Below are 18427 nucleotides of genomic sequence, written 5' to 3'. Positions count from 1 at the left end.
GCTAGAAAAAACAGATAGTTAAGTTTGTTATAACTGTTTCTAAAATAAAAGTTAGAGGCTCTGAGAAAGGGTTTGGCTCCAGGTCTCATTTGCTTCCTTTTTATTCTCAGCTGGATTCTAAATTGGTGAGGCTGCTGGCTCTCTGGATAAGTGAGGCACTGCAGTGGCTCTGTGTAGCTGTTTGACATGGGGCTCGCCCTTTGGCTCAATTTTTACTGACTACGTATCAATCCTGTTACCCTTATTAGCCTGCGACAGGGCTCCAGGCACAATGGTTGGCTGAACCCACACAACTGACAGTGTAAGATAAATTCTCTAAGGCTGAGGAGCAGTTACCAAATTTATTGCCAAAAGGCGGAGTAAACTTGAGCCAAGGGACTCTCTGACAGTATATCTGTTTCCCTACTTATAAAAGGAAAATCATCTCTGAGTCTTACCCAGGTCTCAAGAGTTAGGGCTAAATGTCTATAAAACCTATTCTAGGAAGAGCTTTCCCTGCTTTTGTCACCAAAACGATATGAAGTTAATGATTCTGCACATTTATTAGCTGGGACACCTATATTGCTTGTCTGTCACTTAGTAAGTGCTTAATTAAATAGATGCAGAATTGATGTATAAATACTTTCAATAATCCTTGAATTTAGGAAACTGGGTCTCAGAGAAGTCAAAGGATTTTCCAAAAGCCATACAGCTAGAAAGTGGCAGAGCTGGAATTTGAACCTACGTCTGACCAGATCCAGAATCAACCCTCTTTCTATTGTATCACACTGACTTAAAAAGGCATGCCGAACTAGGCTCATTTCCTTTTATACAGGGTTCTTAGAAATGAGGATCAGGTGAATGCTGCAATTATTGTATGTATACATATATGCATGTCCCTGGAGGTCAAGGTGGGGTCATAAGAGCTGAGACAGTGTTAGTTAATGAATCAATGCCATCCAGGAGGGATGTCTCCAATGGCATGTCATGGGACTCTCTTCATCGTCCAGTCTTGTTAAGAATGTTCTCAGTACCTTAGAGTATGATGATGTATGTGCCCTGCATACATCTCTGTATGACGAGCAGGGCTAGCTAGTACCTTGCACAAAGACATCAAGGTATGGAGGGAGGTTCCCCTACTTAACCATGCAAGTTCAGGCGGAACAAGGCCTGCCACTGTCTTACCTGGGCTTGGAAAGAAATCAGGGCATGATAAAGATATGGTACCCGCTCCACCAAGTTTTGTTGAATGAATAAATGGATGAATGAATGAACCGAGGGTCCCACTGTGCTCTGGCCTAGCCAGATGTCATCTGGGTATTGAAAGTTGTACGCTTGTGGATACTACACTTAAAGAGGGTGATTGGAAGACCGAAACCTATACATATAAAGGCATCAAGGCGCAAACAAGTTCAAAGAGTTTGTATAGCATGGTACAAAAATATTTGAAGCAACCTAATGCCCGTTGATAGGGCAATGGAACAGTAAAATTACATGGAAACAGTAGAACAGTATGTGGTCATTAACAACGATCATAATCAATCCTATACGTACTGCCACGAAACAATCTCTAAATCTTATTTTTAAATTTCAAAAGAAAGTCTCAAAAGAATACACACTGTATAATTTATACCTACCTACATATGTACCTATATATGCATTTTTAAAACTCCACGTATATTTATACATTTCCGTTTGTATTCATATCCATGTACGTGCAGAAAGAAGATTCTTCTAAACACATACACACCACACCGATAAGAGGCGTTTCCTCTGGGAAGAGGGCTGAGGCTGAACAGGGAACAAAATTCTTCTTGTTTATCTCTATTATTAAATATTTTCACAAGCAAGTATACATAGCGTTCATGTACTATGTGTGTAATTGCTTTAAACAAGGCAATCAGAAACCTGATACGTGAAACTATTGAAGGAATTCTGGATGTTTACACGGAAAGGGGAAGACTTAGGCGTGAGAACTCTTCTCAGATACTGAACGGCTGTCAGGTGAAGGGGATGGACTCGGGCCTTGGAGCTGAGGCAGGCAGAGTGATTACCACAGGGGGACCATCACAGGGAGGTTGATGGGGTCTATCAGGAGGAAGGATGGCCAAGCATTGCAACCCGCTCAACCCTGGAGGGGGCTGTCTTCTGGGTGGTGAGTCCCAAATTCCTGGGAGAGCTTTGGCAGAGGTGTGGAGCCGGCATCCATCTGTCAGGGGTGTCAGCAGTAGAACATGTGCCCCAGGAGGTAGGTTAGGCTGGAATCACACTGGTTCCTAAGCTTTTGAGGCTCCTGACAAGTAAATCTTTTTTTTTTTCAGACTTCAGAGAATACTCTTTCATTTTGCCAAATAATATTAAAGTAACCAGTATCACCTACTCAGGTCATCATTTCATTACATACCATTAATATTTTAATACCAAAAAAATGCAAAATCTCAGACTGTTAAAATTGAATACATTGAGCTTTATAAAAATTTGCTGTTTTCTTCTTTTAAGATGTCACTGTGGATGGTGAAAATTTAGCCATAAGATGTAATATTATGAATAAATAAGTGTATCGACAGACAGGATAGGAGAGAGGAAGAAGAAAGCCAGACTGCAGAGGTCTGTGGAACCCTTCTGGGAACAGGGGGACAGGTGCTAAGGGACCCTTTAGCCCTAAGGGTTTATGTGTCTCTAACTCACTCCAGAGTTAGAAGCTCAACCCATATTTGTCTCTACAGTTGACAAAAAATAAAGTCACAGTGGTATCAGATGTCACTGGATATCCCCAACCACACTTTCCATTGAAGTGGCCAGAAGAAGGCAGTCCCAGGAGAACCTCAGTCCTGCCTTCCCTAAGGGGCATTTGTCAAGGGCCTATTCTGGCTTGAGATATATAGCTTGGTACTGAACTCTCAACCTCAAAGACTTTAAAAAAACTAGGTTAGCCAGAGTCCTGCGTGCAGACCCTGGATTCCTAGAGGGTAGGCCTTGGCACCCAGCACCCACTGAGCAAACAAGCTACGACGCCTCATCCAACAACTCCCGGGGCCCAGCCAGCAAGTGGCGAAGCTGGGAAATATTTCCCAGAGCTCACTGGATGGAGCCCACCACACACGCTACATGCAGACACCCAGCAAGCTCACCTCCCTGGGAAAAGGGGTGCGTTTCTGCGGATCGCTGGCTGAAAGACGACAGGGGGCAGAGCAGCATGAGGAGCGGAAGGCCCTGAAAAGCAGAGAGGTGGGAGTTCCTGGCACCCAGGATGGAGGGATGGGCGGATAGGTTCATTCCAGCTATCCATCAATCCATCTACTCAGGAAACACTTATTGAATGTCTGCTCTGCACCAGGCACTGCTCTACCGTAATCAATACAATATAGACTGTTTCCTCAAATATTTCCCATCTTCTGGAGGGCTACCTGGAGAAGAAGACATTTGAGCTGAGTTTGGAAAGATGAACGAGGGGCTGGCAGGGCGATGGGGAGTGAGGGGGCGGGGCGGGGGCGGGGGTGTGTGCGGGTAGAGAGGCCAGTCCTAGGGCTCATTCAAAACAGAGCGGAGCTGGAGCTCGGTGCTTTGTGACCGCCTGGAGGGGTGGGATAGGGAGGGTGGGAGGGAGGGAGACGCAAGAGGGAAGAGATATGGGAACATATGTATATGTATAACTGATTCACTTTGTTATAAAGCAGAAACTAACACGCCATTGTAAAGGTGCTCCCTCTTCCTTTATTCCTCTCTACTTTCAGGACACTTCCATCATTTCAAAGAGGCTTATTTCCCGGCGGTACTTGGAAGTCCTTAGGACAGGGGAAGGAGGGGGCCTGGGGTTCCCTTGTGAGGTTAGACTCCCCCGATCCTTCTCCTGCCCACGCAGGATGGGGCAGCCCACACTAAGAGTGCTGGGCCCTTGCTGAGTGGCCAGATTCTGGGCAAAGTCCCAAACCCCAGGTCCTGCCATTCCCCACCCTGCTTTATTGCAGAAGAGTGTCTGTCTCTTCCAGGCCTCGGGCCAGGCCAGGCTGGGGAGTGCCCTGATAGCCAGGAGGTTGTTCTCTGCCCCGCCAGGCCCAGTGTAAGGGGAAGCACCAAACCCTCAGAAAGGAAGTTGGCTCTGGTTCACTGCAGAGAGGAAGGGACTCCTTGCCTTTGGGTGGCTGCACTGCTTTCTCCTCCAGAGTGGTGTTAACCCTTTCTGGCCTGGGGGCTCTTACCCTAGCAGCCTCACCTCTGAGAGTCCCAGCCCGGGACACGGGGCACAGAAACACTCCACCACTGGTCCCGGCATGAATCAACATCTATCCCCAGGGACTGGGTGTCCAAATCTTTCTGGGCCTCAGTTTACCAGCTACCCAACTGGCCTGCAAACCCACTTCCAAGCCCTCAAGTGAGCCAGTCCACAGTGATGGGGTAAAGTTTAAAATTTTCCTTGTTAGGATCACACACTTTCTTTGAGAAGATGTCATCGAGGGAAAGCCAAATTGATATGTAGCTCACTTTAAGCAAACCCTATAAATGACGCTTGGCTCCAACTGACTGTAAAAGGGCATGCTTTATTCTCTGAAAAGATCCAGTGTCACATTTCTTTAAATAGCAGGCTCTTGGTGGAAAAAAAAAAAAGAATTTAGTTGATAAAACTTTGACTTAGGTACAATATTTCGGGAACCACCCTTTTAGGTATGGTGAGACATGCCTGTATTTACCCGGCACCAACTGAGTCTGGCATATTTTTCTTATTATTCCTCTAGTAACAGGCTGAGTCAGGTACAAGGGCACAAGTAAGAGCACTCAGAGGGATGCCAGCAGTTGAGGGGAAAATGAGCAGAACTGCCATCTGGAAAACGGTGAACCTCCGGCCTTCAGAGGATCCCAAGGGCAGAGCTAAGAGGAAGCGCAAGCTGGAGCCAGGCTGATGTGAAACGGGGCATCTAGAACCAATCCTGTTGCAAGAGCAACAATAGCCCAGTTTATTGAGCACTTACTATGTCCCGGACAGTTTATACTCAAGATTGCTTGTAATCCTCCTCCTAACAATACTATTAGGTTGACGCTATGATTTACCCCTTTTTTACAAAGGCAGAAACTGAGGCTTGGGGAGGGTGAGTGACCGGGTTCCACAGCTTCTGTTGGTAGAGCTGAGATTCAAATCCAGGTCTGTGCGACGCCAGAGCTGGACCTCTGACCACTACTACACTGCCATGTGCAAGCCTAAAACCAGACACCCTGCAACAGTCCATGCCAGCGAAGTCTGTGGAGAAAATGTTAGAAGATGCCAGCTCAGGGGAGGGGCTGCCAAGACAGAAAAACAAAACAGGGTGTGAACCAAGGATCCTTGGGGGTTGGGAGCCAAGGGTATTTTAGTGGCCTCGCAGGGGAGAGGGAAGGGAGTCCTGACACCAGATCTGAACAAAAGCAGCAGAGGCCCAGGCGGCGATGGGGGCAATGGGGTCAGCCGATTAGTAGAATAAGCTGGATTTGGAGACAGCAGACCAGCACTGCACACAGCGCCTATTATCAAGTAGACACTGAATAAAGGTACATTGAGTAAGTCCTGGCTCTGCCACTTAATTGAAGTCACTTTACCATTCTGAGTCTCAGTTCCTTGTCAAATGAGAATGATAACACTTGTTTAATAGCTATTGTGAGTTAAAACTTATTGGCTTAATGGGGTCCTCTGTAAGTTGTCAAGCAGAGGGGGCCGTGAGATGGGATGTGGCCTGGTAGGGAACTGAGCAGCTACAAGGAAACAGCCCCTGAGCCCTAAGCGCTGCCTCCAAAGCCATTCTCAGGCTAGACTAGGAGAGGGAAGTTTGAGGGGGAAAAGTTTATTTTCTGCCGCAGCTGTGATTCTGGGAGAAGGAGAATCTCCCAGGTACTAGAGCTGCCTCGACAGCCCTCTGACAGGGGGGCAACGAGAAGGGCAGGTCCCACCCCCTGCCCTGCAGGCACGCACACAAGAAAACGCCCCTCTCCTCCCTGCACCCTTCTCACGCACAGGCCCAGGGAGGTGCTCCTGCACTTGGGGTAGGGGAACCCTCTGGGTAGAAACCCTTCTTCGCCCCGCCCTTCCCCTGGCAGCCTTCCCTGAGCCTGCAGATAGCATCTCTGCCGTGCGAGCTGGCAAGCCCCGGCCGCGAGAGGTCTGCGGTGTGAGCATGAGGGCTTGGGACCTGTGGAAAAGTACTGTGCAAATATCAGATGAGGGGCTCTGGGCAACATTAGGGCTTGTCGATTTGCAGGATCTCTCTGTCTCTCGCAAAAGCAGCCTGACACAGTGTAGAGTCAGACAGGCCTGTTGTATATCTGAGCTCCACCTTGGGTAAAAATTACTTAACCTCTCTGAGCTCTAGTTACCCCAGCTATATAATGGGAATAATCATGCTTACCTCACCGGGCTGTCGAAAGGATGAAGTAATACCCAGTAAGATATAACTTTAGGTAAAGTGCCTCGCACATCCCATCATCCTTGGTTTGAATCCTGATTCCAAGCAAGTCTCTTGACCTTTCTGAGACTCAGTTTCCTCATCTGTAAAATGGGAGTTCTAAAAGCTACTGCTCTAGGTTGCTGTAAGGTTTCAAGGAGATACTGCTTATGAAGGGCATGGCCCAGTGCCTTTCAACTCAGGGTGGTATTAACTTCTTCTGCCACTGGGGCCAACTCCAGCTTCCTTTTCAAGACCCCTGCTCCAAAAAGACTCCTAAGTGAGAGGGGGATGAACTGGCCCTGCTTTACCAGAATCTATACCCACCAAAGGCAACTCGTTCAAATCTCCAAAGAAATCCCCCTTTTGGATCCCTGCAGAATCAGGGAGAGGGTTCTGACACTTCCCTCCTCCTCTTGTGCCTCACCACTCTGCACCCCACACCTGAGTGGAGAGGAACATTTGGTCTCCACTCGCCATCGAGATGCACTGTGGGCTTGTGCCCGTGCTGCAGCCTGAATGAGCTGGCCCGACACCCAGTACCGCAGAGAGGCTTTGTGCTGGTGTTGTGGGTAGCTGGGTCAACCAGGGTGTTCTAGGGGCAGGGCTCCCGAAAACCCCGGCCACTCCCATTCCTACCTGCTCCACACCGTGCTGCTCTCAACAAGGCTCAGTCCATCGAATGCCAAGGCTGCTGCCCAGGCCACAAACAGGACACAGTTGACAGCTGAGCCTCAGGCCAAAGAGCAGAGCATGATTGGCAAAGGAGGACAAATTTCCACCTCCCAAAATGCAAAGACACTCATCATTTGCGTCCCACCCAAACTTGGGGTAGGTGGGGGAAGCTTAGATGGAGAGATCGTGGATCTCAGAAAAAAATTTCCTTTCTGATAACATCTAAACACCAGTTTAGATGCCGCCCATCTAAACTGGTGCAAGCCCAGTGCAGCAGCCATCCAGGGAGAGAAGGGGAAGAGAAAATGATGGGTTCTCATTCATCAGAAGTAATAGCAGCTAATGTTTATTGGTCGATGACTGTATGTCAGAGCCTATTCTAAGTTGTGTATCTTATCTATAATTAACCCTTACAACATGACTGGAAAGTAGGCTCTATGACTGTTCTCACTTTTGGATGAGACTGTGAGACGCGGAGAGTTGGCCAACACAGACAATCGGCTCAGCTGCTACGTGGAACCGCCTCCTCCAAGACGAGCAGGGCCATGGAGCAGGAGAGCCATGGAGTCTGGAGTCTGGCCAGCCTGGCTTTAAATTCCCCACTTATGGATGGAGTGATTGTGGGAAAATTCCTTAACCTCTCAGAGTCTCAGTTTTCTCATCTATAGAATTGGAATAATCCCAATGAGCTCACAGTGTCGCTCTAAGTAATAAATGGAACAATAACCATGAAGCGTTTGGCGCTCAGCGCCTGCACACAGGCAGGATCCAATAACTATTTCTATTGTTATATTATCTTGACTACAATGGGGAAATCACTTTGGAGAAAGGAATCATTTCTTCTCACCAATGATCTCCTGCCTGAAAATTCTGTTCTCCATCAACCTTGTTACTCAATAAGCCCAGCTTATTCCCTGTTGAAGCTGCACTGGTTTACATATCCCTCGTTCTGACATTTTAAGGAACTTTTCAGACCTGTCTCCTTCATTGGATAGCAAGTAAGTTCTCTGAGGGCAGGTCTGTGTGTATTATTTGGGGGTGCCTCTTCCCAGTGCTGGGGAGCCTCCATTTTCCACTGCCTTGTCTTTCTGTGTGGAAGGATCACAGCTAGAGGAGCATCTCGCCCTCTGCCTCCTGGTAGAAGTGACCTATGTCCCTGGTGAGTCTAGGTCAGCTGTCCTCACTGGGGATGACAGCAAACCTGAAGGTCATTCTCTGAAATCTATGTGGTGGTTTTTCTGTCTTAATAATTAGGAGGCTGTATTTGCATTTACCAGGCAGAGGACAGGCATTCTAGACATCCTGCGACGCAGAAGACAGTACCAGACAAGAAACTCTTGCTCGTGTCCTGTACAACTCGCATCCGACTTTCAAACGCCCCACTGGACACTCGTGTCCGTAAAAAGCCTGCCTGTATCACACGAGCCTAGAGCCCAGTTCCAGTTTTTATACAGGCACAACGTATCTTTGGCACACTTCTGATATGCACTGACTTTTTCCGGGATGCCATTTTCTGTATAAATTGAGGAAAGATTATATTTTATTTTGTTTGGAAGTTTACCAAGAGTTGTTTAACATTTTGGAAAATCATGGCTTTTCAGCTGCCAGCAGAGCATACCAATATCAGTCTGTACTTGTGTCTGTCACCTTCATATAGGCGCAAGCATCCTACTAGCTCATCAAACCTTCCAGAGGAATGTGCCCAAGCATTTACTTGCTGAAATACATATTATATCATTTTAATTTTTTTCATTCTCCTTTGAATCCTTATTCAAATGAGAGTATCTTACCGATTTTTATGTATGTTTTCTATAAATTTCATTCTAGGATATTGAAGGGGCTTTATAGCATCCTTGTTACAAGGAACATTCGGTCTGATAAGGCTGAGAACACAGGTTTAGAAGGAAGTGGGTGTGTGCGACTTGACTCCTTCTGAGACCTGCCTGTTGGCTAGGAGGGTACTTTATGGCCTGTTCTCCACCAGCTCTATCTGTGCCAGGTGGATGTATTTAATTCTGGAGCAAGGCCTTTGAAAGTCCGTTGTGGCTACACATCAAAGCCATGTCCCCCAACAAGTTAAGTGAATATAAGTTCTGGCCTGTTGTTCAAGTGCAGCCTTTTAGAATAAATTGTACATTTTTTAAAGGGTATCTCCTAAAAGCAATATTTTATTGCTCTCCTCTCCTCTTGTTTGACAAAGATATAAGAGCTATGTTTTGATGTCCACTCTACATTTTTTGTCCATCTAGGCTTTCTGGTAGAATTATCCACTATCTTTGTCATTACTTTGTCTTTATAATTTTATTGTTAAATGATTTTTATAGCAATGTTTCCTAGGGTAGCCGTGTCACTTTCTTTTTGGCGATAAAAACACTCTAAAAACAAACAAACAAAAAACCAACCCAGTCCCCCCTGCAGCTCTATCTGTCAGGCTCCTGTATCTATTTTTTTCAACTGCTTTGGTACCTTGGAGGGGGAAGGAAGAAGGATGTTATACATCAACACTCTAAAACCCAACCCTACTGCTTAGGGTTGAGCAAAATGTGGCTTGCTGGCTCTGCATCCTCTTCTCTTAGTCTGCCCATCCACCCTCAATAACCCTGCCTCAACCCGGAAGTACAGGACCAGAAGAAGGATCTTGCAGCAGAGGGAAACAAGCCTCAGAGGATCAAGAGTTTCGCCATCCTTAATTCTCATCCTCCAAGGTCTTTCACAGGGAGGTCTCAGAGTCTCCCTCCAGCTTATTGGGGCAACTACCCCTGGCTCTACACACCTGCCTGGCTTTCCTAGACTCACTGAACCAGCCCCATCAGGATTATTACAGTGTAGGGGCCCTCCCTCCCCTCCGCAGCCTCTGCTGCATTTTCTTCCCACCAGCTGGGAGCTCCCGTGGGCAGGGACCACGTTCTACTCCCCTCTGACCCCTCACAGCTAGACACAGGTTTGTGCAACTAAACGGTCAAATGTGGTCAATTAATTCCCTCCCTTGTCCTCTGGTGCTCAGCTACTGTGGTGCCGGCCCTCCTGGGGCTGCTCCCTGGGTGCCTGGGGGAGGGGCTCACTATGTCTTCACTGCAGACCTTCACTTGAGAGTCTGGTCCTGCCTCCCCTGTGTCTCCATCATGCGCCTCCCCGGAGAAGCCTCTCCTTCATTCAGAATCCTCAGAGACCTTTACTTAGTCTGAATTTTGTTGATTTTAGAGAAGATGTCCCATTGAGCTGATTAAACACTACAATCAACGCATGCCGGGAGCAGCCAGAATCTGTGGGACTGACATATATACACTAATATGTATAAAATAGATAACTAATAAGAACTTGCTGTATAAAAAATAAATAAAATAAAATTCAAAAATTCAAAAAAAAGAATCCGTGGTAGTTCACAGTCATGAAAACGGCGAAGGAAAATCCCATTTGATTCAAAACCAAACGCTCTATGGGAGCACAGTGGGACCACTGCTCTGGACTAGCTGGACGGGTTCCCGAGAGAGGCACTGGAGGGCTGAATGTTGCGGCCGCAGGAGAGCTGAGAATGCTGCCAGGCCTGGGGCTGAGATAGAATCCCAGGCCACTGGGTCTCAGTTTTGGGGGTAGGAAGCTCAGGGAGAGAGACAACTGCCAGCTTGCTTCACTCTCTTCTGGCCTCAGAGAACTTTTGTGAAGACTTCTAGCAAGACTTAGCTTTCAACAGCATAGGTGGAGACATCATTCTGATGGGTCTGGTGGACACCCACAGCCCTGGATGACGAGGAGCCCAGAAGTCACCGGCACAGAGCAGGGCAAGGCTCCCCAGGTGTGCATCTGTCACTGTGGACTCTCCAAGCCCCTTTAAGCCAATGATACTTCCTAGTGTTCTTCTGAAGTTAGCTGTTGGTTGAAAGAGCAGGAAATGGGGACTTCCCTGGTGGCGCAGTGGTTCAGAGTCTGCCTGCCAACTCAGGGCACATGGGTTCGATCCCTGATCTGGGAAGATCCCACATGCCATGGAGCAACTAAGCCTGTGCGCCACAACTACTGAGCCCGCAGGCCACAACTACTGAAGCCCACACGCCTAGAGACCATGCTCTGCAACAAGAGAAGCCACCACTATGAGAAGCCAGCGCACCACAACAAAGAGAGTAGCCCCCGCTCACCAGAGCTAGAGAAAGCCTGAGCTCAGCAACGAAGACCCAACGCAGCCAAAAAAAAAAGAGCAGGAAATGGAAGTGGAGAAACTCTGTGAACAGGAGGCTGTCCCTCAGGCTCCTGACTTCACCCACAGGGCACTCAGCCTTTCCTCCCTCCCTCCCTCCCAGAAGAGCCCTTCTCTTCTCCTAGGCTAAACCCTGCACCCATGTTCTCTCTTTTCTGTCTCCCCTATGGCATCTCCTATCTCTCCCCAGGCCCACAACTCACCAAAGTCTCCCTCATCCCCAAAACCTTCCCTTCACACTGTCTCCATTTTCAGCCAACATCTGCATCCCTTTAACATCCCACTCCTTGAAACGGAATTCTGCAGTCCTCGTCTCCATCATTTCCTAACTTCTCCTTACCCCTCGACGACAGCAATCTGGCTTCTGCTCTCACCACAGACGCTAGAGATGCTATGATGAGGCCACCAGTGTTCACCTCACTGCCAAACCGTGGCCACTTCCAGGCTGGGGCTCTACAATATCTCTGCGTGCTGTGATGCTGTCTGCTATCCCCACCTTCATATGAAAGTCTCTCCTTTGTGGGTGTGGTTCTCCTCCCATCCCTTTAACCACTCCTTCTTGGTCTCATCTATGGGTAGCCATTCCTCAGCCTGTCCCCTACATGTTCCTTCTCTCCAGGTCTGCCCTGGGTTCTCATCCCAGTCTGCGCACCTTCCCTATAGGTGACTTCACTCCCTCCCATCACTTTGGTTAACACAATTCGATGGTGACTCTCAGTATGCATCCTGACCTGTCTGCTGGGCTCCAGGTCCAAATTTCTCACCACGTATTGAGCACCTATTGTCCATTATCTGCCCTTTGTCCTCTTCCCATCATCTGGACAAACTGGCTGGACCTCCCGTTCTCTTGATCTCTGGTTACAGTCCCGCTAACGCTCAGTATCCCAAGCTAGAAACCTAAGAATCCTGCTGGACCCTTCCCCTTCCTTAGCTGTCCATATCCAAACTGTTGACAAAATCCTCCTGATTTTATACCCAAAATCTCTCTCAAATCTGAGTCTCTCCATGCTTTCCTGACACAGGAATAATAATAGCAAATACCTATACAGTTTACACGTTCTAGACATTGTCTAAGAGGTATACACGTGCACGCACACACACACACACGCACGCACACACGCATACACACACATGCTAACAACAGCCCTGTGAGATAGGTACCATTATTCTCCCCACCTGTAAGATGAGGAGACCGAGGAACACAGAAGTTGAAGAACTTGCCCAAGGTCACACCGCCAGGTAGTGCCAAGCCCAGGAGTCAAACCCAGGTCGTCTGGCTCTAAGTCTGTGTGCTTAATCCCTCTCTTTGGCATTGCCAACTCCTCCTACCACAATGGCATCCCATCAGGCCTCTCTTGCATCAGTGCGTCATTCATCCTTCCTTCCCTCCGCACCCACACCCCCTTCTAAGGCTCTTCCATTAAATCAAACTAGTTATGCTTGAAAATGCCCACAGGATAAAATCTAAACTTCTTGGGAATTCCCTGGCGGTCCAGTGGTTAGGGCTCTGCGCTTTCCCTGCCGAGGGCCCGGGTTCAATTCCTGATCGGGGAACTAAGATGACACAAGCCATGCAGCACAGCCAAATTAACAAATAAATAAATAAACTTCTTTGCTGGGCGTTCAAAGGTCTGCACAATCCGGCCCAGCCTCATCTTCCACCATCACATCCCATGCTGACCTTCTCACAGTTCCCTTTTACATAGTGAGGCTTCACCCTTACTGTCTCCTATGCCTGGAATATTCTTGCCTCCCCTCTCTGCCCGTCAATCAAATCCCCTTCTCTTCCCTTGTCACCCGCTTCAACACCATCTCTTTGGTGACATCCTTGGGCACTATCTCAGAGCTCAGTACTCTTATGTCTCTTACAGAATGCACTGCAGAGTTCATTGCCATTTATCTTCTTACCAGTGACACACTCTCTCCAGCTCTTAGGAAAGACTAAATATTCAAAGAGTGAATGTTTGGCCCTAGATCCAACCTGCTGGGTCCTCCTGTCTCTGCCCCTTGAATTTCAAAAGATTCTTTTCGCTGGATCACACAAGATCATAAAGGCTGGAAAGTTTCCACGTGACATATTTCTCCTCACTCTCTACAGCTCAGGGTGAAGAAATGGACACTCTCTTCCCCATTTCTCTTCAAAGAAAAACATGAAAGGAAAGTGGAAGCAAAACCAAACAGGATATGGCATGAGAATATCGATGGGACCATAACGTACAGACTGCAGGGGTCTTAGCAATCATCTCAAGCAAATATCTTCCTTTTATTCATGAGGACACTAAGGCCCAGAAAGGGGAAGAGGACTGTGTAGGGTGGAAACAGCACCAGCACCCAGGACCTCTGATTCCCTGTCCAGGGATCTGGCCTTGTTCGGTTGCCTCCCAACTCTGTCTTAAGCTTTCCTGGGGACTGAGGGGTGGCCCTGTTTCTGGGTCTCTGGGTCAGTTCACAATTATCTCCCAAACAGGCTCAGGCTGCTTTCCTGGGACCAGGAAGTTAAGAGGCTCAGCATGAAACTTCATGATGAGGCAGCGTCCTTCGCTCACGCAACCTTAGGACAGCAGTGCGCCCAGAGCCTGGCTGCAATTCCCAGCTGCACCGCCTGGCTTGGGGCCTTCCAATGTGAGCCTCACCAAGGGCAGCGACTCATCCTTTGCTCTCCTGCGTCTGCCACCCCGTCTCTGTATCAGACACAGAGGCCGCGCCTACACAACACTCCTTCTTCCCCTCCCCGCTCCCTGCACCTCCCACTTCCTCCCAGTTAGTCATGGTGAGGTCACACCCAGCCGCTGGCTCCCAGGCCTCTCTCTAAGGACGATGTGTATGTTCAGGAAGAGGGGAGATGAGAGACTGCAGAGGAGGCTGCTGCAAGGCATCATGGGAAAAATGAGCTCTGGAGTCAAAGAGATGTGGGTTCAAGTCCTGGCTCTGCCAGCTGACCAATCGGAGTGACCTTCAGCAGATTACTTAACCTCTCAAATCCTTTGCCTAATCAGGTGGGGCTGCCTGGGAGGCAATTTCCTTACCTGTCTAAGGGGGATAGTAACACTTGGTATACAGTGAGAATCAGATGAGATAAAGTGACAACAGCACTTTGCCCAGGGGCTCGGGGTCGCCAACTTTGGTTTACTTCCCTTGTTATGAAGCACGAGGGTATCACTGTCAGTGCAAGGGCCTGAGAAATCCTGGCGCCCACCTGCAGGCCCGCAAGTGAACTGGTGAGAATGTGAGGGTGTGGGCCTTGGTATCTGAGGCATCCGAGAGACAGTGAGAGGGAGCGAGGAGGGCCTTAGGGAGGGCGTGGACACGTGTGCTTGTGCACAGAGAAGAGCTCCAGTCTAAGTGTGTAAATGAGCGTGACCAGCTGAGCCTCTCTTCCTCCCAAATTCCAACCTCTTTAAAGAAAAGATCTTTGTGTCTGTTCTCGTCAGTAATGAGAAATCCAAAAACCCTTCCCAGGGGAGGGTGGAACTCCCCCCTTCCCACGAGGCTCATCGAAGGGAAGTGAACGCTAGTGAGGCCTTCCCCTGACAGAAGCCAGGAAACTTTCTCCCAACTGGTGGGGAAACCATACCCCAAAGGATGTTCAAAGGGCCGGGGCCTCTCTGTAGGCTGCTGGGGCCAGAGGGGCTGTCCCTAGCCTTGTCCTAAGCACGAGGGTTTCCCAAGCTCTAGAAAGATCACACAGGCAGCCAAACCCACCGGGCCTGTGGAGCGGGCCACCTCCGGGCTGGGCTGGTGCCACCATGTCTTGGTGTGGGATGGGCTCCTCCACGTACATCTCGTCCAAGGGACCATGAGAGGCGGACCCTCGGAAAGCACAGGCAACAGGCCACATCCCAACCAGGCCACATCAGGATCACTCAATCCTCGGGAATGTCCTCCATCCTCCTGCCCTGGAAACAAACCTGGCCAAACTATCCTTAGATGAGAATCTGTCTCATCTTTAAAGACCCTGAGAGAGAAGCTGATTCCACAGTCTCCCTCCCTTGGTAGCTTTTCCATTGTTTGATAAGCCACATTGGCTGCAAGTCCTTCCTCGTAGCTCACCTAGATGTGTCTTTAACTGAAGCCTACCTCTGTCTTAGGTCTTGAGGGAAGAGGGAGAGTAGTTGGCCTCCACGTGTTAGCAAACTTCCCCAATGAACACAATTGCAGAAGTTGCCTAAGAGGTTTTGGTTAGGACTCCAGATTGTTCCTCTCCAACCGTGAAGGTGTACCCAGAGTTAAAAGCCTTTCAGGAATGTTAGTAGGGACTTCAAATCACTCTACAGATAAAGGAGGAGAAGAACATATGTCTGAGTTTGACCTCCACCCCTGACTTGCTTCTAAACTTGGACTCTGGATATGAGTGGGAAGGACCCCTAGTGAGTATCAAATGTATCCCCAAATTGGGGTTGTCTTTCCTTCCCCCTGGCTGTCTCCTTCTCTAGCCCATTCTTCTCTGCTTGACAAACTCTACTGACTCTTCAGAGCTAGAATCAAATATCACCTCCTCCGTGAAGCCTGCCCTGAGCTACCGGGAAGAATGAAGTATTCTCATTTCTGTTTGACACCATGCTTTTTACACGCCTTCAATAAAGCATGAATGAGATTGTATTATAATTATCCACTCAAGAGTTTCTCTCTCCCCTCCCCTCTCCCTCTCCCTCTATCTCTATCTCCCCCACTCCTCAATCTAGACTGTGAGCTCCTCCAGGGAAGAGATCATGTCTTAATTTTCTTTGTATTCCCACATCTGGCACAGTACGTGTTCCCTCCCCCACCCCTAATTTATGAAATAAATTAATTTTTCAGCTGAGAAAACTCATACTAAAATTATTAAGTGACTTGACCAAACTTATACAGCTAGCTGGTGGCCCAAACAGGACCCAAACCCAGGCTTTCTGACTTTGTTTCTAATTCTCACGTCTCTGCCTCACTCTAGGGCCCAGTGTTGCTTCCTGCTTGTCTCCAGTTTAGACTTTGTCCCCCCAATGAACCCTCCCACCATCTGACATCACACCTTGTCTTTGCCCTCAGCCCCCAATCTTCCCATCAGCCTCTAACTTCAATGGGAAGGTCCTCTCTTCATTCACCCTCCTCTTCACACATCCAGATCTATCCATCCTTCAATCCGTCCAACACCACCTTCCCCTGCCTGAAACCCTCCCCGACTAACTTGAACTCCACCCAGCTTGTTCCTTTAAAGGCGCCCACCTTGTATCTCCATTGTCCCACTGAGCTGGGTTACACCCTCCTTCCAGAGCTCTTTTTGTCCTGGCTCCCCTGTTTTGTCCTCTATCTTCTTTTAAATCGGGAGTTCCTTTGGCTATTTACAATAGCCAGGACTTGGAAGAAACCTAAGTGTCCATCGACAGATGAATGGCTAAAGAAGATGTGGCACATATATACAATGGAATACTACTCAGCCATAAAAAGAAATGAAATTGAGTTATTTGCAGTGAGGTGGATGGACCTAGAGTCTGTCATACAGAGTGAAGTAAATCAGAAAGAGAAAAACAAATATCGTATGCTAACACATATATATGGAATCTAAAAAAAAAAAAAATGGTCATGAAGAACCTAGGGGCAAGACGGGAATAAAGACGTAGACCTACAGAAAATGGACTTGAGGACACGGGGAGTGAGAAGGGTAAGCTGGGACAAAGTGAGAGAGTGGCATGGATGTATATACACTACCAAACGTAAGGTAGATAGCTAGTGGGAAGCAGCCACATAGCACAGGGAGATCAGCTCGCTGCTTTGTGACCACCTAGAGGGGTGGGATAGGGAGGGTGGAGGCGAGACGCAAGAGAGAGGAGATATGGCGATATATGTTTATGTATAGCTGATTCACTTTGTTGTAAAGCAGAAACTGACACACCATTGTAAAGCAATTATACTTCAGTAAAAATGTTAGAAGTAAATGAATAAATAAATAAATCAGGAGTTCCCTGAGGAACCCAACCCTCCATCTTTTGCACCTCCACAAATTCCTCTACACATAGTCAGGCCTTGCAAACAGACTTGCCCAAGAGGCAACTCAAGCGGAGCTTTGATGGGAAAAGAGTTGTGGTCTTAGATTCCAGACCACATCCAGCCAACAGATAATCCTAAATAGGGCTCCGCTGTCAGTACTCTTTTGAGGACATAATGAAGAGGTGACCCCAACGTTGGATTGTGGATTGGGGGAGGGGTTGGATGCAAAAGCCCTTGAAAGACACCTTTCAATTCTGAGAGCTATGAGTCTATGAATAAACACCCTCAAACTTCCCTTAATCTTTGTGTCCCCACACCTAACATAGTATGAATGACCCCCAAAATTTATAGAATAAAGGTTTTCTTCTGAATGTCCTTACCTGCCTGTTGAAATCTAAGCCGTTTCGATCATTTCCTGGAAGAGATTAAAAAAAAAAAAGAAAACATTAATAGCTAGCAGGATTGGAAGAGACTGAAAGTTAGTGGAAAATAGGATGTTGGGATGGGCTTATCTTTATTTTGAAAAAGAACAAAATGCCTGCCCTGTGGCCAGAATCTTCTTGCTTATCCTGTTTCCTGGAAAAGTCTTTGGAAAATCTCCTTCAGGAAGGTAGGTAACCAGGGAAAGGGGAGACTGACTTGTCCAAGGTCACATAGAGTCTAACTGAGATTAGAACTTGCCACACCAGACTGCTTCTGCCAAATGCCCTCAGACAGAAGCTGTGATACATGCTGTAATGGAAAAGCAAGGAATGGCCGGCCACAAATCCTAAAGGAATTGCCCGAAGGCAGGAAGGCCTCCCGCATTGATGACACCTAAATCATGTCAGGTAGATGAGTGTCACCCCTGTTTCCACCCACCCCCAACTTTCATTCTTGGTTTTATTCATCTTTTTCCCTTTATAATAAATGTTGGGTTGAAAAAGTAAATGTGTGCTTAATAGAGAAAACTTTTTGGTACAGAAAAAGTAAAAAGTAAAAAGTAGCAGAAAAATCCATCTAGAGAGAGGCAGCTGCAATTAATATTTTTGTATATTTTATGGTCTTTTTTATGCTTGTTTTTCCTCATTGATATATATCGCTCTGTATAGATTTTTTTTTTTTTTACTCAATTTTTTTTTTTTTTTTTTGCGGTACATGGGCCTCTCACTGTTGTGGCCTCTCCCGTTGCGGAGCACAGGCTCCGGACGCGCAGGCTCAGCGGCCATGGCTC

The 18427-nt window shown here is 47.8% G+C and overlaps 1 protein-coding gene across 10 annotated transcripts in view; it reads right to left on the bottom strand.

The window, feature by feature from the left end:
• The window catches only part of POU2F3 (POU class 2 homeobox 3), an 80523-nt gene that overhangs the window by 32745 nt on the left and 29351 nt on the right, over positions 1–18427 (bottom strand). For 7 of the 10 annotated variants that reach the window (XM_060160614.1, XM_060160609.1, XM_060160605.1 and 4 more), the window contains exon 3: positions 17595–17629. In XM_060160614.1, coding sequence (XP_060016597.1) covers positions 17595–17629 — 35 coding nt within the window. Of the gene's footprint in view, positions 1–1616; positions 1771–15330; positions 15360–17594; positions 17630–18427 lie in introns of those variants that run through there. The other 3 variants (XM_060160610.1, XM_060160611.1, XM_060160612.1) reach the window with 2 other exon arrangements.

This window comes from Lagenorhynchus albirostris, chromosome 9 (assembly GCF_949774975.1).
Source record: "Lagenorhynchus albirostris chromosome 9, mLagAlb1.1, whole genome shotgun sequence".
In the NCBI taxonomy this organism is placed as follows: domain Eukaryota; kingdom Metazoa; phylum Chordata; class Mammalia; order Artiodactyla; family Delphinidae; genus Lagenorhynchus; species Lagenorhynchus albirostris.
The sequence above is the reverse complement of the archived record's forward strand: the minus strand, read 5'-3'. Positions and strand labels throughout refer to the sequence as shown.